This window comes from Talpa occidentalis, unplaced genomic scaffold (assembly GCF_014898055.3).
Source record: "Talpa occidentalis isolate TD23 unplaced genomic scaffold, MPIMG_talOcc4v2.1 talOcc4.7, whole genome shotgun sequence".
Classification (NCBI taxonomy): Eukaryota; Metazoa; Chordata; class Mammalia; order Eulipotyphla; family Talpidae; genus Talpa; species Talpa occidentalis.
Window position 1 is genome coordinate 71347821 of NW_023605083.1, and position 25333 is coordinate 71373153.

Here is a 25333-nt window from a genome sequence, read left to right on the forward strand (position 1 = left end):
GGGCTCCAGAGATGAGGTGGATACTTACAAGTGTATGTTCAGGCCTCTGCTTCCTTCAAGCCTGCCACTGTCCACTTGACCAAAGCATGACTAAGTCCAGAGTTAGCATGAGAGAAAGACCCAGGAAAATGTGAATAATTGGGGCTATTACTGCAGGCAATCTGCCATAGACACAGACTTTGTACCAAGCTCTGTTCTAGACATTGTTTTAACCTGCATATTTTCCTTGCTAGTGAATTTGCTCTGTGGTGATAATAAGCAAACTTCTCTGAACAATCTAGACTTGGTAATCTTATTTCAGTTTTGGGTGTTCATTTTTATCCAACTTTTGAAATGATGTGTATTATTTGGCAGGTTGAAGAAATCAAAGAACCAGTTGTATAATGATATCCATGTCAGTATAGTAAACTCTTCGTGTTCTAATCACATCAATGTTATGACAGCCTTGGTATCCACAACAAGTATAGGTTTATAAGAATGTCTATTTTTGAAGGTCAATTATTTAATTTCTAACTTAGCATTAGAGAAACTAGATTCTTCATAGGAAATGGAAAACTTAAAACTGGGAGAAATTTCAGTCCATCTGTGAAAGCAAACAGATTTTATTTATTAAATCCTTGGGAACAAAGCAGCCCCTTAGTTTTAATTAGCAGCATTGGAAATAGGAAGCATAACAGTTCATAAAATGTGTTCTTTTGGATCTTCGTCCAGAAATGACTAAAACATCCCAAATTCAAACCTGGTTTTCTCTTTTTTTCACAAGTTTCATGTCATCAGTTTGTTTTCATCACTACCGCTGGGGAGAATGGGAAAGGGAGCTGGAAGAGCTAGCAGAAAGGATTGATTGAAACAAGTGGACAAGTGGAGAAATGTTGGAGAGGGGTCACTAAAGTAAAAAAGTGGATGACAACTAACATAAACCTGCAGAACCAACTTCTAAGCAAGAGATTGAACCAGCAGAGCCTACTTCCCAGGTGCTCCCCAATGCCTCCTCTCCCCTAAAGGAAGGTCAGCGTGGCATGAATGATTACATAGACCTCCTTGACTTTGATTTAACTCTGTCTTTCAGTTTTTCTGCTAGATTTGGCCACAGGTTCCCTGCTCCCATAACTGGATGAAGGGCTTATTGCAGTGGGAATAGGGCAGGGAGCTGATTAATGAAGTAGTGACCTGAGGAAAGATGTCCTGATCGTGTGTGTGTGTGTGTGTGTGTGTGTGTGTGTGTTTGTGTGTGTGTGTGTTTTAAGATTTATATATTTATGCATCCAAGAACTGGGGTCCAGTTCAGAGTTGTGGGAGATGAGAGGACCCACCAGAGACAGAGTGGGGAACAGAACAGGCAGACTAACTGAAATACACTGATGAGGGGAGCAGCAGGCGAGGTGGGCGAGGTCTGCTGCACCATGTGGGTTGCTCCCTGGCTGGCGGGGGATCGAACTCATGCTGCAGTGGCTGCAGATTGCTTCATAGTGCAGTGCTTAACCCCTTGTGCCACCAGGGAGGCCTTGATCATGTGTTTTTTAAGGGAAAAAAATATCAACCTCAAGAAGAAGTTTAGATGTTGTTTGTCTACAAGCTAAGTTGCCAATTTTAAAAATAGAATGATAACATAGATTACTCTGTGGACATAAATTCAGCCTTGCATGGAATGCATTCAGAAAAGCAATCCAGAGCCCTCTTACAGGACAGCATTGTGGCCAGCACTTGCAAACTGGCTCTGGTCTAGCCCTGCCTGCCCTTTGGTTACTGTTATCTCCTCCAGCTCTCCTGTGAAGGCTTTTGGATTTGAAGATGTGTTAAGATCCTTCAACTCCAGTACACTTATGCGTTCTTTGGGACTCTGTGGTTGTGGGATAGCCTCACCCCAGGAGCACAATTTTGATCTATTTTTAAGTAAGATGCGTGGTGTAGGCAAACTGTTACATGGAGGCACGGGCAAATTGTTAAAAGGGGCTCCAAAGTACAACGCCTCGGGTACCTCCTGATGTTGCCACCAGATGGCGCTCTGACACTCGAAATCCTTGAGAATTGACTAAAATCCCAGATAGGCTGTCTTGAGAAAAGGAATCAGGCTTCTTCTGTCACAGCCATTGCAGTACTTCAAGCTCCACATAGATAGTGCCAGAGCAGGTGAGACCTGGACAGGCACTGGGTGACTCTGCCTCCTGAAGAAAAATATAATTAAATGTGGGCAAAGTTGTTCCTACGCCAAGAGGCAAAATGTCATCATATGCAATTTTTGTGCAAACTTGCTGGAACAAGCACAAGAAACACCCAGTTGCTTCTGTCAACTTCTCAGGGTTTTCTAGGAAAACCCATGGAGACCATGTATGCTGAAGAGAAAGTTTGAAGACATGGCAGAAGCACACAAGGCCAGTTATGGAAGAGAAATAGAAACTTACATCTGGGGAAACCAAAAAGAACTTCAAGGATCCCAATGCACCCAAGAGCCGCTTTCAGCCTTTTTATTGTTTTGATCTGAGCGTCAACTCAAAATCAAAAGAGAGCACCCTGACCTGTCCATTGGTGATGTTGCAAAGAAACTGGGACAGATGTGGACTAGCATTGCTGCAGATGACAAGCAGCCTTAGCAAAAGAAGGCTGCTAAGCTGAAGGAAAAATATGAAAAGGATATTGCTGTATGCTGAGCTGAAGACCCAAAAAAAGGGTCATCAGGTTGGAAAAGGAAGAAAAAGAAGATGAAGAGGGTAAAGATTATGAAGATGATGAATAAGTTGCTTCTGGCCCAGTTGGTGTATTTTTTTTTTTTTTAATTTGGTCTATAAAGCATTTAACCTTCCTATAGACAACTCCTTTTAAAGAAAAAAAATGAAATGTAAGGCTGTGTAAGATTTATTTTTAAATTGCACAGTGCCCTTCTTTGTATAGTTAACATACTACCGAAAATGTCTTTAAATAACTCTGTCCTGGTGGTTTTTTTAATAGTCACTGACCTTTCCTGGCACAGTGTGGAGGTTGTAAGTTGGCATGGAAGGTTAAAGCAGCTTCCTGTTGGTGCACAACACTAACTAGTTTTATATGGGGTTGGGAGTTTTTACCTTCCATTGTTTCTGATGCAGCATATACGGAATAAGTGTTTTGTTAACTGAATACCACTCTGTAATTGCAAAAAAAAAAAAATAGTTGCAACTGTTTAATTGACATTCTGAATGTTTCTAAGTAAATACAGTTTTTTAAATTACTATTGTCCTTTTCAGAGGTCTGAAACTTTTCTTCTTGTGGAGAATCTAGTCTTGCTTTGGCCCATTTGGGATCAGATGAATTATTACTGATGTTCATTGTTTTCACATAGTTAGCTGGTACAGCACTTCTGGCTATAGATCCTGCACATTCCTGATGAAGGTAATAAAAATTGAGACAGTTTTACCCATAACTGGACTCTCAAATTTTGATTAGTTGATGTCAAATTTCACATAGCCCAGTTACACTTATAAAGTGAAGAGTAAACAATCTTCTCATAGCTTGGGATTATTAGAATCAGACTTTTTTTTTTTAAAGATTTATTTTTATTTATTTATACAAGCACTGGGTACAGTCAGAAGCGCGGGAGGGTGAGAGAATTCACCAGAGCCAGAGCGGGGAGCAGAGCAGGCAGAAGGACCGAAGCACACTGCTGAGGGGAGCAGCGGGCGGCAGGAGAGGTCTGTGCGCCATGTGGGACCCTCCTCCAGTGGCCAGGGAGCAGCCGGGGATCGAACCGGCGCTGCAGAGGCCGCGGGCAGCTTCGCAACCCAGCGCTCAACCGCTGCGCCACCGGGGAGGCCCAGAATCAGACATTTTTTAAGTCAATCCTTAAAGGACTAACAAAAAAGTACATCCTAATATATTTTAATGAGGACTCTACATTTTTTAACTGCCAATACCCTGTAGTGGCAGTTATTTTTGTAGTTCCCACATTGAAAAATTGAAAATGTATCCCCAAGTTAAAAATGTAAAATACAAGATTGTCATATTACATTTTTTTTGTCAAACTTAGTCATAGCAAAAGTTCAGAAAAGGGCCTCCCCGGTGGCGCAGCGGTTGAGTGCTGGGTTGCGAAGCTGCCCGCGGCCTCTGCGGCGCCGGTTCGATCCCCGGCTGCTCCCCGGCCACCGGCGGAGGATCCCACATGGCGCGCAGACCTCTCCTGCCGCCCGCTGCTCCCCTCAGCAGTGTACTTCGGTCCTTCTGCCTGCTCTGCTCCCCGCTCTGGCTCTGGTGAATTCTCTCACCCTCCCGCGCTTCTGACTGTACCCAGTGCATGTATAAACAAAACAAACAAACAAACAAAATAAATAAATAAATAAAACATGCCTCTATAAAAAAAAAATAAATAAATAAAAAAAAAAAAAAAAAAGTTCAGAAAAAAAGTGCTGGCTATTAAATGTCTTCTTCTTATCTAGATATATAATCATTTAGGAATGATATAAACTAGAGTCTAAACTATGGACATTTTTAATTGAGGCAATTTTAAAAATCATGATACTGCATTTTATATCAAATATTTTTACCAACATTATGGTTTGCCCTTTTGTAAATCAAATAGACATAAAGGGAAGAAGATACTTAAACATGATATGAATTATTCAACTTAGTTGAATTTGATTTTTTTTTTTAAACCCAAACTCATCCATTAGGATCAGATGCTTATCTGCTTAGCAATTTGGGAAACAATTTGGCAATTTTGTGTTTTTTGAGATTTTCATTCTCTTAAAGTGCCAGTGTTTTTAAATAGTATTCACGTAATTTTACATGCTTATGATGGAGTGCTGTTTTGTTATATAATTTTGAATAGGATTCTTTCCATTTTCGTCTGTTTATGTAATTTCAGGAGGAATACTGAACATCTGGGTCCTGGATAATATTCATAAAATATTTATTGCAGAGGTTTAAAACAAGGAAATAACCCTAAGTGAATTCTGTAATTAACATGTGTATGTCTTAAGCCCTTCCAAAACAATCACAGTAGTTTAAGCAGTATAAAGAGTTGCGAATAGTTCATACCTTAGGTGTAATTACTTGAGATATAGTTACTTAAGGTACAGTTTCTATGTAGGTAGTAGGATCAGAGTCCATGATGAGTGTAAAGTAACCAACAGAGAACTGAATTCGCTGAACACCAGGATACAGTAGTCCCTGCTCAGCCATGATTTCGCTTTTCTCTGTTTCTGATACCCCTGGCCAACAGTGGTTCACAAATATGATGTCCAATAAGATGTTTTGGAATAGACCACATTCACTTAATTTTTATTGCAGTATATTGTTATAATCATTCCATTTTATTATTGGTTATCATTGTTATTTTCTTACTATGCCTAAAATGTAAATTAAACTTTACCATAGGTACGTATATAAGTAGGAAAAAGCAGAATAGGGTTCAGTACTCTCTATGGTTTCAGGTATCACTGGAGGTCTTGGAATGTATTCCCTACAGATAAGGGGATACTACTATACTTTGAAGGAAGGAACATTCTTTTAAACCTTAAAACTGGTAAAGATAAATATGTGAAAGCAGTATTAACACTAGAGATACTGACATGTATGATTATAAAAGTTTTTAGTCCAACAAACAAGGATAAACCTATGCATAAAAGACCTCTCAATGAACAGTAAACAAAATGAGAAACACTTACAGAGCATCTCTGATTCCTGGCCATCAACTGTGCCCTTCTACATCAAAGGTTGGCACACCTTTTCTATAAGTCAGATTGCAGAAATTTAGGCCTGCAGGCCCTGTGATCTCTATGCTCAGCTCTGCTGTTGCAGTGTCAAGTAGCTATGTGCAACATGTAAACAAACGAATGTGACTGTGTTCCAGTCACATCCATTTACAGTTGTTCCAGTCCATTTACAACACAGCCAGCAGGCACGACAGCCTGGGTGCCATCATTTTCTGTTGCCTTTGTGGATGGAAGCCCGGGCCCATAGATTTCTTCTTTCTAGGTCTCAGACACTGGGCTTCTGTCAGAGTTATATTAGATGACCTCTGAGATTTTTAGGTTTTGTATCCTTTAATATCTCTCTCTCTGAAACTAAGTGACCACAGGGCTGACCCAGAGTAATATTTCTTTTATTTGTAAGGTCAATTTTTTTACAGTTCAGCTTGAACAAAGTTGATGGTCTCTAGAGCAGGGTTTCTCAACCTTGGTGCTGTTGACATTTGGGGCTGGATACTTCTTTTTTGAGGGGGAGCTGTCCTGTGTATTGTAGGGTGTTCAAGTGGCATCTCTGGCCTCATCTGTCTCCTCGATACCGGTAATACGCACATTCATACCCCTTCCCCCTCTCAAATTGTGGTCAAAAAAAAAAAAATGTCCCAAACACTGTCAAATGTCCCCTGGGAAGCAAAGTCATCCCCAGGTTGAGAACCACAGCTCTAGAGACTTTAAGAGGAACTGAAAGATACTAAAAGTTAAAATTGGGCTATGCAGTGCAGAACAGCCACCAAGATGGTAGATGCATTTCTTCAGATGTAAGGTTAAAAAAAAATAAAAAGCCCAAAAGCTAAAAGGAATACCAGCTTATCAGAAAAAGAAGGGTAATAAAAATTATATTCTTCCAATTAAAGGGGATTAGAAAGTTGGTAGCAATTTGCTTTGAAATGTTCTTTTAGGTCATTTTATTGAAAGTGTGCCTGAAGCTAGTGAATCCGAGTAGAGGGCTCTCCATAATGCAGAGCTGAAGCTGTCAAACTAAAAGAAACACAAATGGAGAGAGATATTAAAACAATCAGTATTAAAGAGCAGCAGGACTATTTACTTTCTCTACCCTTGTGAGCCTCATGAGATCTCTAGCAGAAAGAATTTGTGCTGGCTGAACTCACTACCCTTATCTATGGAGTCTGGGGGTTTTGTTTTGCTTTACTTTAAGTGAATAAAAAGTATGGTTAATTTCTATTGTAGAATATCGTTTAGTGGGGAAAATGAGCTTGGTCCAGCTACATATAACTTTTTATGGCTCAACGCTTGAAGCTAGGTTTTAAATGTCAGTGAATAAACCTGGTGTTTTAACAAGTCTGCATCACAGAGCCAGCTTGTGATTTAGCTGCAAGAGCTAACTCATCTCGACTCAAAAGTGCACTTGATTTCCATCTATCTTTTACTTATGCCCTTGTTATCTTAAGAATTCATTTTTCTTCCAGTTGTGAGTGACAAGGTCTGACCATCCAAATGGCTTTACAACGATGTTTTTCTCTTTGTATTGTTTTGCTCCTTGTTTTCCATACACTTAGTGTCATGTTTTCTGAACAGTATTTGAGAGTTCTAGAAACACTATTTCTAGTCCCAGGCTCTGCTTTTGACATGCCTTGTGATCTTGGGCAGTCTCTCTCTCCCCTGTTGAGGAAACTGTTTCTTTTTCTGTAAAATGGTAGATAGATTCCTCAACTAACCCAAGGATGGCTTCGTGAGAATCATCACTGTAGCCTTATTTAAAATACAGATTTCTGTGCTTTCTTCTCAGATTCAGATTCTGCAGTCTAGAGTAAAGACTAGGGAGCCCAGGTGATTCTAGTTCATGGTCATGTTTGAGGGCAATTAGAGATGATCTCTGAAGTCCTTTCCACTCTAAAATGTGACTATATGAGATATATATTTCCCTAAATGTCCTAACCTAATATGATTATTTTCTGGAAGCATTATTTTCTTGCAGGATTATTTACATCCTGCAAGAAATAATTAAGATTAATGTATTATAGTTTTCTCCACATGTATATGGAGTAAAGCTATTGGCATAGCTTTACATAAACTTGGTTTGCTATAATGTGGTCAGCTTATGGCTTAGGGTGATACTCTTGATCCCCAATATGTGTTAGAAAATGGTTTTCCTTTTCACCATATGTCATTTCATAGCCTCCTTGCTTTCTGTCTTGGATTTACAGAAGAATTAAATATTTGATATCCTGTAACTAAGTATTTGATTTCCATGTAATCATAAATTGGAACAAAATTAGAAATTCTGTGTGGTTGTTAATTGCTGTTTGTTTTTCTTTAATTTACAGAACGCTCTTTTCAGTTGCATTAGCAGAAATGAAAGTAAGTATTTTGTCCATGGTTATACAAGCAGTCTGCAGAGCAGAACACAGTGAGAGACTGTGATTTACCTGTTAATAACATGCCAAGACTGTGACATTAGGTAGACTGTTAGTAAGCCACCTACAGGCACCTATGGGCAGCGGGATTCTCATACCACTGTGTTCTAAATCCTTCAGGCGATTCAGGAATTATAACAATTCCCAAATCCTAATTGCAGATGTACAAATCAGAGACTCATGCTAGATGTGGAGGAAAATCATTTCCCACTTGAATAAATAGGATCGCTTTCAGAAGTAAAGCTCCCCAACATAAGGCATCCCTGGCCAGGGCCACCTCCCTGTTCATTCAGCAGACATTGTCCACTTGGTCTAGGCTGGCAAACACATCTGTAAGAATACAACCCATACACAAAGAATCCTGCAACATAGTGGATGTGGGATGATGTGGTGGTAAAGTTTTTCTCAAGTCCAGAGGAAGGTGAGATCACATCCTGCAGGGATGCTTAGAAGTTACGTCATGGAGCTGGTAGCTGAGCTGGGCCCTGAAGGATGGACAAAATGTGAACAGTGGAGACTGGAGAAAGGGAATTCCAGGAGAAGGGGAGAGTTAGAGCAGTGAAGGTGGAAAACACAGCTCAGGAACAAAGAGTTGTTTTGATTAGCCTGGCAGTGAGGTGTAAGAATCATTACTATCTATACTTTATCTTCTACTCTTTCAAATATAGGCTTAGTTCAAGATTTCCCAGGTAGTCTCTGGGCAAATCTTATGTTCTCCCACATTGTTGAAGGAGCCAGCCTAGGGAGGGAATTGGGATATAGGCATCCTTGTTCTGTTCTCACTTGTCTTCTCTGTCCTCAGCCTTCTCCATCACCATCTCCAGTTTATCCTCATTGAGGGTGACAATGATAAATGTAGCCACTAACAATTCTTTTTTGTGGTGGTATATGTCATGAATCATTGTATTGGACTCCTGAAGCCAATATAATTTTATATGTAAATTATATCTAAATTTAAGAATGTGTTCTTTGTGATGAAAATGAATAATTCAGCAAAGAACACAGTAAGTTTGGTAGTAATTTCAAGTCAGGACCTTAAATTGTACAAAATAGTTATGAAACAGTTTCCTGCTGCAGGAAACTCTGAGCTATATTAGTCAAGTCCTCATTTAGTTCATTGTATATGATTTTATCTTATCATTATTTCTGGAAGTTCCCTGAATTTCCTGCTCATTTTCTGGTCTGTGGAACTCACCAGAAACCCGATTCTGATTCCTTCTACAACCATTTCTGATAATTATCAGAGATATCCTAGATGCCATAGCTTTACCCTGGTTGCCTTCAACTTACTACAGAGCCCTTAGCCTCACCTTGCACATCTCCATTATAAATGCCACATCTGCTTCCACCCCTACCTGCTTGCCTAGTTAACCCCTGATACTTAAAATGGTACCCCTTGATTTTTAAAAATACATAAATTCAGAATCATATTTATTTCACATGTGGATATTTTTATTTTTCAGTATTAATGCAGGGCATGTCAGCTATAAGGGAAGACTTTCAACTTAGGCACATTCTTGGAGAGGTTAAAACAGTAGAGAATTTTTAGGATTTTTCTTCAAGATACAGTTACATGGTTGTTAAGTATGAGACATCCCTGTTTCTGCTGATTCTATTTTATATATGTGAGTCATTTGGGACTTTATTTTGGTTTTATTTATTATGTTTTGTTTCACTTTCCTTATAAATCTCTACAAATTTAACGTAGAAAGAAACTGTTGCAGTGGTCTCCACATGCACACTGTCACCACTTTGGGAGACAGCTTAGGCTATGTGAGACGGTGCTCTACAGAGCAGAGCATTTAACAGCCCTGACCTTTATGCCCCAAGTCATTGTGAAAACCAGAAATACTTCTGCCTGTGTCCAGAGTCTCCCTGGGGGATGATACTGCTCCTTCTGAGAACCACTGGGCCTGGGACCTTCTTACATGAGGGAATGACCGCATCTTCCTAGGGCTGCACCACCAGTAGTGCTGATTTGAGTATTTATATGACACAGTTTTACTTTCCAAAATCAAAAAGTCATTTGTTGTCCCATCATTATGATGATTTAATGTTAAAAAATAGCTGTTTCCATTTCAACATCATCTCCTTTTTCTTCCCCGTAGTGGGCTCAGTTTGTTGCAGTTACGCAGGCCATCACACAAATTGTCGTGAATACTGTCAAGCCATTTTTCGAACAGACTCTTCTCCTGGTCCATCTCAAATCAAAGCAGTGGAAAATTATTGTGCCTCTGTTAGTCCACAATTAATACACTGTGTGAACAATTACACCCAGTCTTACCCAATGAGGAACCCAACAGATAGTAAGTAAAAGGTCATGTGCCTTTCATTTCATTCTTTGGTAAAGTGATGCATAAAAAGGTAAAAAAGTCTTGTATGTATTTAAAGTCTGGGTTATTTGGGAAGCACCAGACTTCCTTTGGTGTTTAGATTACTCAGATTGGTCATTATTGTCACAGCTACAAAGTGCCAAGAAAGATGGAGCTATTGAGTGAATGAGGCGCAGGCTATCTATTCTGAGGTTTGCAAAATTCATTGGTTTGGATATGTTCCAGGGAAGTTGGTTTAGGACTACGATCATTTCAAATAGCCCTATCTTTTGAACTGGTAATTCCATTTCTCAGAATTTATCCAGCAAGAAAACTTACAAATTTGCAAAATTACATTGTATCTATGTATATAAGTGATGTTCACTACATGGGTGATAATAGAGAAAAATTATAAATAATCTACATATCCATCAGTAGGGTATTGATTTAAACTGATTAACTAAATTATGGTCTAAATATAACACTATAGAAACAACAAAAGAAAAAAGATATGTTTACATAGAAAGAAGTCCGAGATATAATAAGCAAATAAGCAAGTTGCTGACCTAACCATATAGTGTGATACGTTAGTTCCATATGTATTTTTCCACACTATATGTATCTGTAATGTTTGAATTTTTACCAATGAATTGTGTAACTTTTGTAATAAAAATATCTTGAAAATGAGAGGAGATTCTGATACTTTTTAAAATCAAAGCTTAATTCATGAACCAGTGCCTGATTAGGTCTTCAAACCTCAGCTAAGTTTGTCCACTATTCCCTTTTCTTCAACTAGAGGTGTTCGGCTTTAGAGAAGTGAACAACCAACCACACTGACAAAAGACTGACTTATAAGCCAGATGCAAGTGTTTTGATTTACACTGGGATATTGAAAGACATTTTTCTAAACTCAAAGGAAGTGCTGTGTGCCTGTTTGGCCAGCAATGAAAGCAGAGCTTAAAGACTTAGGTCATCTGTGCTGTCACTAGTGAAAATCAGACGATGATTGAAATGTTTGCCACAAACAACCTTCATCCATTTTAAAGGCAGATCTGTCTTCACTGACATTCAGACCCTACAAATGTGCTGCTGAAGCTAAGGTATTAACAGCTCAGAAAATAAAAAGAGAAGAAAAGCAGAAAGATGTTTTAAGGGTAAAAGAAAAATCATTTCAAATATCTGTGCTAATCCATATAAGACCTGGAAAAGAAAGCTACAGATATGCCTGAATAGGTTTCTTAAAAAGTTAAAGGCATGAAAAAGCTGCTTCAACAAAACCCTTCTGAATTCTGTATTCTAGTAAAAGTGTTCTTTTACTTTCTGATTCTTTGTAGACAATTAAAGATGGAAGCAAATTGATATCTTGTTAAAGGTGGAAGCAAATAGATAACCTCGCTAATCTATTGTATTATTTAAATTACAACTTAGATTAATTAACTTCCACTGATAATGTAAAATCTTAATATCCCAGAATATCAAAATATGGTATTTTGGTTATTACAATTAAGATTAGTGATCTCTCTCATTATGTCAAGAACATAATCCCTTTTAGGCATGTTTCTAACACAAAATAATTCCAGTTTGATCTATGATACCTTTTCAAGAACATAAAATACCTTGTATATGAGGGCTTACTAGGTGTGGGTAGTTGTGCATATGGGGATGGGGCTAGAGTCTCCATGCTTGGGGATAATAGTGAAATCTGGTAACAGATACCATGTCCACTTTGGCTCCTTGCCTGTTCGCTGCACTGCAAAGTGATGGAGAATTTGGTAGACCATGTATGCAGCAGATACTGACAGATGAGTCAGGGAAGTAGTGGTTTCCAGTACACCACCATGTACTTCTGAGCAGTGTGTGACATGAAACAGCTGATTAAGCCACTTATATTCTGGAAATGTAGGTTTATATTGCTGTGACAGAGCTGAAGACCATGCTTGCCAAAATGCCTGCAAGAGAATCCTGATGTCTAAGAAAACAGAAATGGAGATTGTTGATGGCCTCATCGAGGGTTGTAAGAACCAGCCCTTGCCTCAGGATCCTCTTTGGCAGTGTTTTCTTGAAAGCTCACAGTCTGTTCACCCTGGAGTCACCTTACACCCTCCTCCCTCTACGGGCCTTGATGGGGCTAAATTACATTGTTGTTCTAAAGCAAATACTTCAACCTGTAGGTCAGTATTATCTCATTTTTTTTATATTAAAGCCAGCAGAAAATAGCATTTTAACTAATGATTGTAGGTTTTGCAAATGCATGTGGTATTCTTGAGGTGTGTAGACTTGAGAGTTTAGAAGATATAAGGTTTTTTTTTTTTTTCATCCAGCAAATATTTTTTGAGCATCATATATATACAAAACATTGTTTTTGTACATTGACTGCTAAAAACACTGTCAGGGTGTGGAGATTAGCATTTGCAGGGCGATGAATAGTGAAGGATAATGCAATATAGATTCTGCCTTCAAGGTTATCATCAAGTAAGATTTTTGATATAACATTTAGTGGATATTCTTTTTGTTAAATTATGAAACTTTCAACTTAATCAACCTTTTGTATATATTGGTGAATAACTGTTTTGTCACTTATGTCCAAGTTAGTGTATCAGTGTTCATTTGGGTGATACTCTTAGGAATAAAAAATGTACAATAAAGTATGGAATGGAGGAAATACAATCTAGAGGCAAGAATAAATAGAGATAACTAAACTAAGGTCATGTTAGAAGACAGATCAAATAAAAGTTTGGTTTATTAGAGATATTTTGCGCAAAAATAGATCACACAGGAGTAGAATATCCTGAAATGAATATGACAAAGTAGGAATGAAATCATCTTTCATGTGGTTTCTCACTTGGATGGACCTTTAATGGAAAATCACAGAGACCAAGGAATAGGTAAAAGGGCCTGGTTGGTTGGTGGTAGATGGAGACTTAAGTCTGGGCATGGTGAGAAAATGTAATGTAGTCAACTTGATGAGTAATGTAAACTAATGTTACCTCAAAAAAGAAAGAGAGGGAGAGAATAAAGAGAAAAATCTCAACCAAAAAATTTATATCTAAAATAGCTTTACCAAAGATATTAAAACTTTGTAAAATAGCTGAAGAAAATTAACAGGAGGGCTTAAAGAGAAGTTGTCCTGTAATTAAGAAAATTGAATTGCTGGTAGGAGTTAATAAATATAGTCATACAAGGGATGCTGAAAGATTCTTTGAATATCCACAGAAGAGTTATATCCTAAAACCACTAAAGATTAGAATGAAATGAATCTGCTATCCCGAATAACTCCAGGAAGAAATACTATGGTATGTGAATGCTTTCATTACATCTTATTTCACCCTCATGAACCCTTAAAAGATGATTGATATCATCTTATAATTAGTATCAATTTGTATAGTTCCTGTTTGTTTGAGAAAACTAACTCTGAGATATTTATTGACCCGTCCAAGGTCATAGAGTTAAGGACTAAAGAAAGGGCTGGTTTCCAGATGAAAGGTACCTGATGTAACTTGATCTCCACATTCCCATGATGTGTATTCTCTTTTAAGAGCAAGAGCCTTATCATTTTATTCACGACTGCATATCCAGTGCTTTGAACAGGTCGTCACACAAAAGGCACTCTACATTTGGGTAGAGTAACTAAACGAACCTATAAAAGACATCCTCCTTATGGTGTAATTATGAGTCAAAATGTGACAAGAGTGAAGACTTTTGCTTGTGCCTTTGCATATTTCAGCAGTATTAAAATGTTGTATCATGCATATATGATATTTATAAATGTAAATTTAGTGAATTTAGTGAAAACATTTTGAATATAATGCAGATATTATGTTAGCTATTATACACACATTTTAAGTTCATGGTATAATCTTCAGGTACTGAAAATATAAATGGTATGTGTTTACACTAGGATGTAGTAACATTGGAATTCATAAACCTTTACATTTAGGCTGCCTTGGTATTTCTTAAGGGCTGTAACTGGCTTTGGGATAGTCTTTCAGGGAAACCAGTAAACTCTTAAGTCTGCAATGTTTCTTAAAAGAAATCTGAGAACTGTGTCAGTTTTGCCTCCTGTGATTGAAACATAAACATAGTAGAATATAGCTTTGTGGAGATAAAACCAAATGCTTTAGCTTACTTTAAAGGTAAAACAGAGATCAGAAATATGAAGAGAAATATTTGTGCCAGGAATAAAGATATACATATATTATAGCTAAACATTAAATTTAGCACTGAGCTTTCTAGCAGCCATGACAAAAAGGAAAGAGATGGATGATAGAAGAAGCCTCACTGAAAGATGACGTTTTCTGGGGCTACATCCTAAGAGAGCTTACTTAGTTTTGGAGGTTTTTACCTTTTTACATTCTAAAGTATAAGTCATGGTGTTTGAACTTGACGCAAATTAAATATCTATTCATTTGGCTCATTTATGTTTCTGCTTTTGTTTCAGGGAACTGTGTACTAAACTTTATAGCATGAGCTGGGGCAATACACAGAGTTGGCAAGAGTTTGATCGCTTTTGTGAATTTAATCCAGTGGAAGTGTCCATGTTGACCTGTTTGGCAGATGTTCGAGAACCTTGCCAGTTGGGCTGTAGAAATCTTACATACTGTACTAATTTTAACAACAGGTAGAAGCAATGGAAATATTTTATCATTAATTATCTTGTTATTAAATAAGTAAAAATACCACTTAACTCTAATTTTGTTCCTTCTAGTTAAAAAGAAGTAATGTCTTTTTATGGTTTCATCTCTCACACTATATTCCATCTGGTAAATCATCTCTGAGAAAGGAAGCACTGTAACAAAGACCCTTCTAATCTAGAGATACTTCAAGTTTCTAGAGTTCAACTTGAAATCTGCCATCCTTCCCCACTTCCTTCTACAATACTAACAGTGGAAACAATGCGTTACAAAATACTGAGTTGTCAGAAAATCATGATATATTTTTTTCTGTGTTTTTCAAGCAAAAATATGTCATGACTTTTCCGACACCCCAATAATTTATGTGTCATTCAGATACCCTCCCAGGGACAGTTTATTTGAAAGGACCTTCAGACTGTGCAGCCTCCACTCAGTGAGTTCCCTATTTCACACAAAAATATTTTCTTTACAGAATCAATTCAAATTAGGTGTTTTCTTGAGATATTAAATATAAGAAAAATTGGGAGCCAAGAACTGAATTAATGACTGGAGAAACAGTACGAAAAACAGCAAAACGGCATCTAGAAGCATAGGGAAGGTCATCTCAGAGAAGTTAAAAAAGGGAGAGCTTTTAAAGAAAAGGAGACTGGTTTTTTAAGTTGTAGTTCAGGGATCAAGGCAGCAAAAAGGAAGAGAATAATTCAGTTGAGCCAGAAGCAAGGTCAGAGGATGTTTACTTCAAGCTAATACATATTCTGTCCTCTTAAAGTATTCAGATTTTCACTTCAAGTAAGAAAATTGAGCTGTCTTTGCAACTGGTGATAGAGTTGTTAGCCAATATGGATCTGAGTTAGAGATTGAAATCTGTGAAATGTCCAAAATTAAATTTGGACACATCATCCTAGCTTCCGATAAAGGTAGTATAATTAGATTCAGATTATCTCTCCTGCCAATACTCTGCACAATATATAAAAGAATGATTGTTTTGAAGGCATTAGTAACTGACTGAAATAAAGAAAAGGAGGGGCTTACATCTCTTTAATAGGAAAAACCACACTGAATGAGAACCACATAATCTAGTTTTTCCTTCGTGGGTACTTTTCCCTTTACTTGGGGAATAAAATTGAGGCAGAATGCAGCAGTCTTGGGCCAAAGTATTAGCCCATAAGTGTTTGGGGCTGTCAAATTGATATTGATAGTAAAGAGAAAATCCCAGAAAGAAGAAACCCACAAAAGGAGACCCATAGTCTGCATACAACCTCCCCCACTTTATATCCTTGACTTCCTCCTGAATTACACTTGCATAAAGTGAGACTATAAGGAACCCAGGGGCATATAATAGCTGGGAAGCTGAAATAAGATAAACACAGATTGTAGTAGTTGTCTGTTGAGGGGCAGAGTTTGGAATTCAAGTCATGCCAAGTTAGAGGGACCTAGTTCCCAGATTAAGTTTTTTATTAAAAGGCCATTCAGGCCACACCTTGGGAGTAAGGATCACATCTTAGGGATAGGGCTAAAACTGAAAGATGCCAACAAAACCTGAAACTACTCCCTAAGATATTACTCTCAATGGCCATCGTATAAACAAAACTACCAGAAATGAAGGGGAGACAGGAAAATGTGACTCAATCAAGAGAAGAGGCAAATGACTGAGATACTGGACTTAGCAGATAAGGACTTTAAATTAATTACATGTTAAATTTAACATGATAGACAAGTTAAAGGTTCTATAAGTAAAGATGGATACAGGTGAGGATATGGAGAGTCTGGGGAGAAATATGTAAATTCTTATTTAAAAAAATCAAGTGGGAAGAAGAAAGAGCACAGGTTCCTAAGCCTCACTGTTAAGTTTGGGTTTCAACTCTCTCACCAGGTAACCTGTAGCTTCTCTGCTTTCTCATTTACTGTCTATTTAAAAAAACATCAGAACCCAGACCTAAACCATTGAAGAAACTGGAAGTCATAAAATAAAATAAGATTCAGTTGAGGGTGATTGAAGTAAGTTGGAAAATAAACTTCTTTGACAAGTCAGGTTTAAAAAAATTGAAGTGGAAATTCTAGAATTAAAAGCTACACTATCTGAAATCAGAAATTTATTGAAAGGAATGAAAAATTTAGACATAAGAGAATAGTCACTTGAAAATGGCTCAATCGAAGGTATCTAAACTGCAGCACAAAGAAAAAATGTGGGGCCTCCCTGTTGTTGCAAGGGATTAAGCACCATACTGTGAAGCAATCCACAGCCTCTGAGCAACCCACATGGCGAGGCAGACCTCTCCTGTCTCGCCTGCTGCTCCTCTCAGCAGTGTACTTCAGTCAGTCTGCCTGTTCTGCTCCCCACTCTGTCTCTGGTGAATCCTCTCACCCCCTGCATCTCTGGCCTGTACCCCAGCTCTTGTATGCATAAATAAATAAATCTTTTTTAAAAAAAAGAGAAAATGTGATCTACCATCTGTAATTGGAATTTATAGGAAAAAAAGAAAGGAGCAGAGGATAGTTTATTAAATATAGATTAAACTTGGTCAAATACATTGATTTACTTCATGGAGAAGCTTAGCAAATCCCAAGTCAAATAAAATACAAAGAAGACCCACAGCTAACCCACCATGGTCAACCTGGTGAAAACCAAAGTGGGCGGGGGAAGGAAAAAACCTTAAAAGCAGCCTAACAGGGGGAGTAGGACATTACAATATAATGAAATAACAATATGACAGCTTTAAAAACAATGGCACAAGAGAACATAAAGTGATATCTTTAAAGTACTCGGAGGAAAAAAAAAATCAAACCAGAATTTTATTTCTATTCATTGAAAGTATTCTTTCTTCAAAAATTAAGGTGAGGTACAGCTTTTTGTAGCTATATTTTTTAAAGCTGAGAGAATTTGTTGCCTATAATCTTACACAGCTAAAATTCTTCACTCTGATGAAAAAAGATGAAATTTCAGGTCTAAAAGGAAGAATAATATGTAAAAAGTATAAGAAGTTATCACTAATGCTTATTCTGGGAGAGCTAGTTGGTTCAACATTTAAAAGTTAATGCACTTCAGTAGATGAACAAAATAAAGGAGAAATGTCCTTAGTTAGGGCGTTACTTACTAAGACCTAGTAGATTGAGAAAACAGCATTTGACAAAATTCACTGCCCCCATTCATGATTTTAAAATTTTCAGCAAATAGAATAGGTGGAAAAATCCTCAATCTGATGCGAATTCCATGAGGCAACAACACCGAACGCTGGGAGAGCCCTTGTTGCAGTGTTCAGTTCATCTTAAAGATTTCAGTGATTAGCTACTCGATGAATGTCCTGTTTTTTTTTTTAATCTTTTTGAAAAAGATATCCAAGTATCCAATGAGTGCATTAAAAGGTGCTCCACGTGATTAGTCATCAGCAAAATGCAAATTAAAACCAATGGGATACCACTACATACTAATGGAATGACTGCCTCTAAAAAGATGAGCATATAAAGCAACTGAAACTCTTCTGTATTGGTGATGAAAGTGTAAAAATAGCATGACTGCTTTGGAAGAGTTTAGCGATGTCTTAGAAATTTATAAACCAACAGTGCCACTTGTAGCCACAAGAACTGGAAACAATCTTAACTTCTAGAAAGAGATAAAGGAATAAACCAGCATTTCTCAGTGTTGTCCATAGTCCCCCCAAACCCTGTGAGATCAAAATGATTTTTATGATAATGCTAAGATGTTATTTGCCTTTTGCACTCATTTTCATAAGAGTGAGCAGTGGAGTTTTCCAGATGCTATAAGACATGAGATATAGCAGCCGATTAAAGGTAGAGAGATTTCAAGTTTTTAAAACTAATTTTTGTTTTGTTTTAGAAAATATAGTTATTCTTCATAAAAGTATTACACTGACGTGTAATGCATTTGTTATCATTTATCATTTAATTTTATTTTTTTTAAGATTTATTTACTTATGCATACAAAAACTGGGGGACAGGCCCAAGGTGTGAGGGCATGAGAGGATTCACCAGAGACAGAGTGGGAAGCAGAACAGGCAGACTGACTGAAATACACTGTTGAGGGGAGCAGCAGGTGAGACAGGAGAGGTCTGCTGCACCATGTGGGTAGCTCCCTGATCAGCTGGGGATCGAACTCGAGCTGCAGTCTGTGGATAGCTTCACAGTGCTGTGCTTAACCTCTTGCACCAGCAGGGAGGCCCTCATTTATCATTTTTAATGTATTAATAACTACTTTAAAAATCTTTACATTTTGATTTATATGATTGAAATTGGTGGACAAAATCCACACAGATGAAAGCTCTTTGAGAACTCAATAATTTTAAAAGTATAAATGGGTCTTGAAACCCACTAGGATAAACAAATTGTGTTCATTTATTAATGGATACTACTCAGATACAAAAGGGAACAATTTATATATACAATAACCTGCATAAATCTTGAAAAGGTTTAGTAGCTAAAGTCACCAAATTCAAAAGAGCACATAAAGTATGACTCTGTTTATATAAAGTTCTACAATGCACAAAATTAATCTATAGGGATTAAACATGAATGGTGGTAGAGAATATTGATTGAACCCAACAAGAGAACTTTCTTACATCATAAAAATGCTCTCTAATTGATTTGGATGTGCTTTTATGGATGTACACATCTGACAAATCACATCAAATTATACTCACAAAATCTATGCATTTTTAATACATTTTTATATTTCAATTTTAATCTAAAGATGATAGTCCTGTCCAGAGCTTTCTGACGTTTTAATGGTCTCACAAAAGTCTTTATTAAAAAGAAAACATGCATTCAGAAGCTTGATGCTACTATCTCTACTGAATCCTAGACAGTAAAAGCTGATAATCCTTTGCTGGGGTGTAGTACTTTCTTTTTTAGGAATATCAGATTTTGCTGATGCTGTAATATGTCAGGATTTTACCCATTGCTTTTCTAAAAAATAATTGCCTCTTGATTCTCTCTGACCCTTTTTCTCTGTAGGCCAACAGAACTTTTCAGGAGTTGTAATGCTCAGTCAGATCAAGGAGCCATGAATGACATGAAGCTGTGGGAGAAAGGAAGCATAAAGATGCCATTTATCAACATACCTGTTCTTGACATTAAGAAGTGCCAGCCAGAAATGTGGAAAGCAATAGCTTGTTCACTGCAAATTAAACCATGTCATAGTAAATCCCGGGGAAGCATTATTTGCAAGTAAGCTGCTTTCGTCATAATGACTCAATTTTGGTTCAGAACCTCCATGACCTCTACCCACAGGCAACCTTTAGAGTTTTCTCTTCCACCACTTTCCCTTTGCCAATATCTCTTCGTACTTCCTCCACCTATGATTGAAATATTCTCTCCGCCATTCCCACTCATCACTACCCATCCTTCTTAGCCCCTCCCAAATAAGTCAGGTATGGCTTAATGACAGGATATGTTCTGCAAAATGCATTTCTAGGCGGTTTTGTCCTTGCACAAATGTCACAGAGTGAATCACACAAACCTAACGGCATACCTGCTGGGACCTCTGTCGTGTGTACAGTCCATCTTAACCCAGATTTCTCCAGCTGATAATAATTTACACCTTTATTTGTATTTCTCTTAAGGAACTTAGTTCAAGAAACATTTATTGAGTACCTTCTATGCACAATTCTATTTTTATATTTTAATGTGTGTACTTGTACCCTCTGTTAGATGCTCATCTCCTTGAAGAGTTTATTCTTTGTTCATCTTTTATATATATCCTCTTTCCTCTTTTTCTCCTCTCTGGGATTAGTATAATCCTGACACACAGCAGGTATTCCATAAATGTTTGATGAGTGAAGAATTAGTGAATATAATCTTTAGGGCCTATTCCTGGTGAACATTTTATGAACAGCTTACCTGGGAGATCAAGATGAAGTTAAGATGAAATCTGCTATGGTGGGTAAAACCAAAAGCATTAGTTACATCGTGATCTGTCTTGGCTGCTCTTCAAGAATGTTTTTTTTTCCAAAATTTTTTTCCAAGACCAAGTTAATACCCAGCCCCTAAGTTGGTGTATGACTCGGTGCTGCTGGGCACTTGATGACTGAAGGTCATTTCAACCCTAAACAGGGTCCGTATCTAGTCTCTGACATGATTTTGGGTTGACCTGAGTCCTGGAGAGGTAAGAGGTAATTATTGAGTGACAAGCAAGAGGCAACAGATAGGAGATTTATAGACCCTTAGCATAAAAAACATATGAAAGGAATCAAATCCCTATTAAGACTGGGAAATTTTTTAGTAGTGGACTTTCCAGTTGTTATAGACCAGCACCTTTTTGTTGTTAACTAAAAAGATTTTGAAAGAGAAACAAGGGAAGGGCGAGAAGAAAGGCAGAAGCAAGCAAGTATAAGGTCTTGAAACAAAGGATGTGTAATTTTACAAAGAGCAATTAAGATTAGTCTAGTTTAATTTCCTTTCAAAGACAGTGAAAAGGCACTGATGGCAGGAACAGTACATACAAGGACAAAATCTGAGCAAGTCCTTTGATCTCAGATAAGAGAAAGTTAAGGATGCTTTGGTAGTGAAATATATTACTTACTGTTCAACTTGAGGTCAGCTGTAACTCCTGTTCTCGTTTGCCATACTTAGACCTGACCCATTGTAAATCACTGTAAAGTTATGAAAACTCACTTTCTGGAAAGTTTCAGAAACATAATTGATAATGGCTATGACAACATGATGAAGAGGTTCCTTGAACCCTAAATTTGTGGGTATTTTCCTTTTCAAGATCAGATTGTGTGGAGATTCTCAAGAAATGTGGGGACCAGAACAAGTTCCCTGAAGACCACACAGCTGAAAGTATTTGTGAGCTTCTGTCACCCACAGATGACCTGGAGAATTGTATACCTTTGGATACATACCTCAGTAAGTACAGCAGATTCTCTAGTCACATTGTTTCATTCAACTGTTTTGTTATAAGATTGCTGAGAAAAAGAAATCTCAGCCATCATTTCATTCATTTCATTTCTAAGAATCTATCACAATGTCAAGTCAGGACTTGCCGTATGTTGTTTCTTCAGATTTCAAATACTTCTCCTTTCTATTGCCGCATTTAATATCTGCTTTGGAGGAGTGTCTATCTGTTGAGAATATGTGGTTTAATGATACTATCTCAGTTGCATACTCTGTATCACATCTGCTTGGTCTTTTTGGCCAGGAAAGAATTGTCATCTTAATATATGTAAGCGAAAGTGATTGTCGTTATCTGTCTGAGGAGGTAGTTAACTATTGTCAGTCAGGACTCCTCAGCAGTGAATCAGGGACCAGCATTCTCTAATAACTATCTCCATGTCATTGCTGCTTCCTGGTCATGATTGGACCAGGAAGTGGGAATGATGATCTGCATTAGTACATGAAAATGGAATTTTTACTCTCTGCCAAATACTCTTGCAAAGACCTACAAGAATAAGTTGTTTCTCACTGCGGGGTCCTGGTCTGAGCTTCCTGACAGAAGGTGACTGTTTCTGATGGAAACCAGAGCTTAGAAACTACTGGCCACTAAGAAGTTAGGATAAGGGGGTGTTTAGACCACCCCCAGGTGGCATTTATGCTGACTGGAAAGCCAGGCAGTCAATTCAGCTCCCACTTGCTTTGTTTTCCTAAGTCAGATCGAATTAAATTCAATTATGAATAAGAGAACAACAGATAGAAATAAAAGAAAGTTCAGAAATAAGTAATCCAGGGTGTCATGGTGGCTCCATCATCAGAAATCCAGATTCCTTTTATCTTTCTCCACTATTCTTAGTGCTTGGCTTCAGTCATTAAGGTTACTTCATGTATTTTATTACCACAACCTGGCTGCTGAATTCTAGCCACCATAGCCTACTTTAAAGGAAAAACACCCTTAATTATAAGGGTAACTGGGAAGATTATGTCTGTAACTGTGGACCCTTGCTACCTAAGGAAAACTGGAATTCTCTTGGCAAGCAGGAAGAGAAGAGTGGGTGTTAGATTTGCAGCTATTGTCATAGTAATATCTGCCACATTTCCTCATGATCAAAACATTATGTCCCTCAGCCTTTGTGACCAGTATAGCAAAAAAGAGAACATTAGACTAGAATCATAGGTCTTTGTGACACGAACAGATCGCTTTTTGAGCTTCAGCTTCCCTATTTATAAAATAATTGTGCTGGATGAGATGAACTCAAGAGCTCTTATACCTCTTTTAGCCTGAGAGTCTGAGTCTAGCCTAACATCAATATTTGTTTGAGTTTTAATACTCTCTTTAAATATCACATATACTTTATATTAAAGTTAGACTCGTCTTTGGTCATTATTTCACAAGTTAACAAGTATAATAATGGTACAGGGTTCCTCTCACCATAATAAATGGTTCTCACATATGGCACAAGGTGCTAAATTACCCCTCTTAGATAGAAACACCTATTTCATCAACCTACCAAGCTATTCCTGTCATTTCCCACCCTCTCACACTACTTACACTTGTCATTATCTTTTTCTTTATTCACACACACACACACACACACACACACACTCACTCTTTCTCAACTAGAATGTTAGCTCTATGTTGGAGATTTATGTTTTGTTCACTTCTGTACCAAGAACTTGCCATTTTGTGGGCACCAATGAATGTATGTATGTTCATGCTAGATTCACAGATGACCAAGAGTATCTGAGTATTTTTTTTTTAAAGATTTATTTGTTTATTTACTTATATAAGCACTGGGTACAGTCAGAAGCGCGGGAGGGTGAGAGAATTCACCAGAGCCAGAGCGGGGAACAGAACAGGCAGACCGACGAAATACACTGCTGAGGGGAGCAGCGGGTGACAGGAGAGGTCTGCGTGCCATGCGGGACCCTCCTCCAATGGCCGGGGAGCAGCCGGGATCAAACCGGCACTGCAGAGGCTGCGGGCAGCTTCGCAACCCAGCGCTCAACCCCTGAGCCACCGGGGAGGCCCAATATCTGAGTATTTTAATAGCTTCCTAGAACTGGGTCTCATTTTATGCTCATGAGCTCTCCATTATTCCAGACATAATTAATGCAAATAATTTATAGACTTCTGCCGCTCTTTAGAGTTGGTTAAACTGACCTATCTTTGTTTTTTTCCAGGGCCAAGCACTTTGGGTAACATTGTAGAAGAGGTGACTCACCCCTGTAACCCTAACCCTTGTCCTGCAAATGAACTCTGTGAGGTAAACCGGAAAGGATGCCCATCTGGAGACCCCTGCCTCCCATACTCCTGCGTTCAAGGTGAGAGGCAGATGGGCGTGGCTCTGGGATGAGTCTAGATATGTGCTGCTAGGGTTTCTTTCTAAGGGTTGAATTTGGAGTGAGATTACAAGGGACTTTACTTTTTTTTTATTATGTTTTTTCTCTGTAATATTTGAGGTTTCCCAGTAAGTTATTTGTGTAGAGACAAAGTTGATGTAGTTTTTAGTGGTTATTTAGATGTAAACTAATATCAATCCAAAGCCTGACTTTCATAATGAAATACAGAGTTCTTGACTATAAAAGAAGAGAGAAACTTGGGCTAGCTTTTTGACCTTTGTCTTACCTGTTGTAATTAGAGGCAATGTACTACATATTGCGGCTTTTTCCTTTCTTTCTCTTTGGATCTGGAGAAATGGCATATTCTATGGGAAGTGTGAGTATCTTCCTAAAGATTGATGTGTTGGAATGCATATGACTTAAGGCTGGAAATTTTTGCCCTTTAGTTTCAAATCTTATATCTCTCTGGGTCCCTTTGGAATCTATTTGTGGTAGTATTTTCTTTTTAATTTATTTATTTATACAAGAACCGGGATATAGGCTAGATGTGCGGGAGGGTAAGAGGATTCACCAGAGAAAGAGTAGGGAACAGAACATGCAGACTAACTGAAATACACTGCTGAGGGGAGCAGCGGGCATGACGGGAGAGGTCTGCCGCACCATGTAGGACCCTCCCCGGCCAGCCAGGATCGAACCAGAGCTGCAGAGGCTGCAGTTTCACAGTGCGGCGCTCAACCGCCTGCACCACCAGGGGAGGCCCAGTATTTTGTTTTCTTTACTCCATTTCCCAATTGAGAATGTTTCTTTATCCTAGCAGAATCATTATTTTTTAATATCTGTGAAATAAAAATGGATTAGAGAGTAACTTAAATAAGCATCGTAATTCAAAGGATCATCTACAATATTTGTATAATACCATAATATTCGGTTGTAGCATCATAATATATATAATATAAATATATACAATATATAATATATATAACAAGTCAGGTGAATCTTGTTAAAATTGAAAATGGATAGGTTTTCCATTTTAAATGTAAAGCATTCTTACATTCCATGACTAAAAGTTTGCC

At 37.9% G+C, this 25333-nt stretch overlaps 1 protein-coding gene and 1 pseudogene across 1 annotated transcript in view; both read left to right on the forward strand.

The window, feature by feature from the left end:
* RECK (reversion inducing cysteine rich protein with kazal motifs) overlaps window positions 1–25333 on the forward strand; it is a 69527-nt gene that overhangs the window by 28829 nt on the left and 15365 nt on the right. The window contains exons 7-13 of the mRNA XM_037494834.2: window positions 8000–8033; window positions 10198–10395; window positions 12305–12572; window positions 14840–15019; window positions 20001–20213; window positions 21757–21893; window positions 24102–24242. Of these exons, the coding sequence (XP_037350731.1) occupies window positions 8000–8033; window positions 10198–10395; window positions 12305–12572; window positions 14840–15019; window positions 20001–20213; window positions 21757–21893; window positions 24102–24242 (1171 nt within the window). The remainder of the gene's footprint in view (window positions 1–7999; window positions 8034–10197; window positions 10396–12304; window positions 12573–14839; window positions 15020–20000; window positions 20214–21756; window positions 21894–24101; window positions 24243–25333) is intronic.
* LOC119232925 (high mobility group protein B1-like) lies at window positions 2182–3498 on the forward strand (annotated as a pseudogene).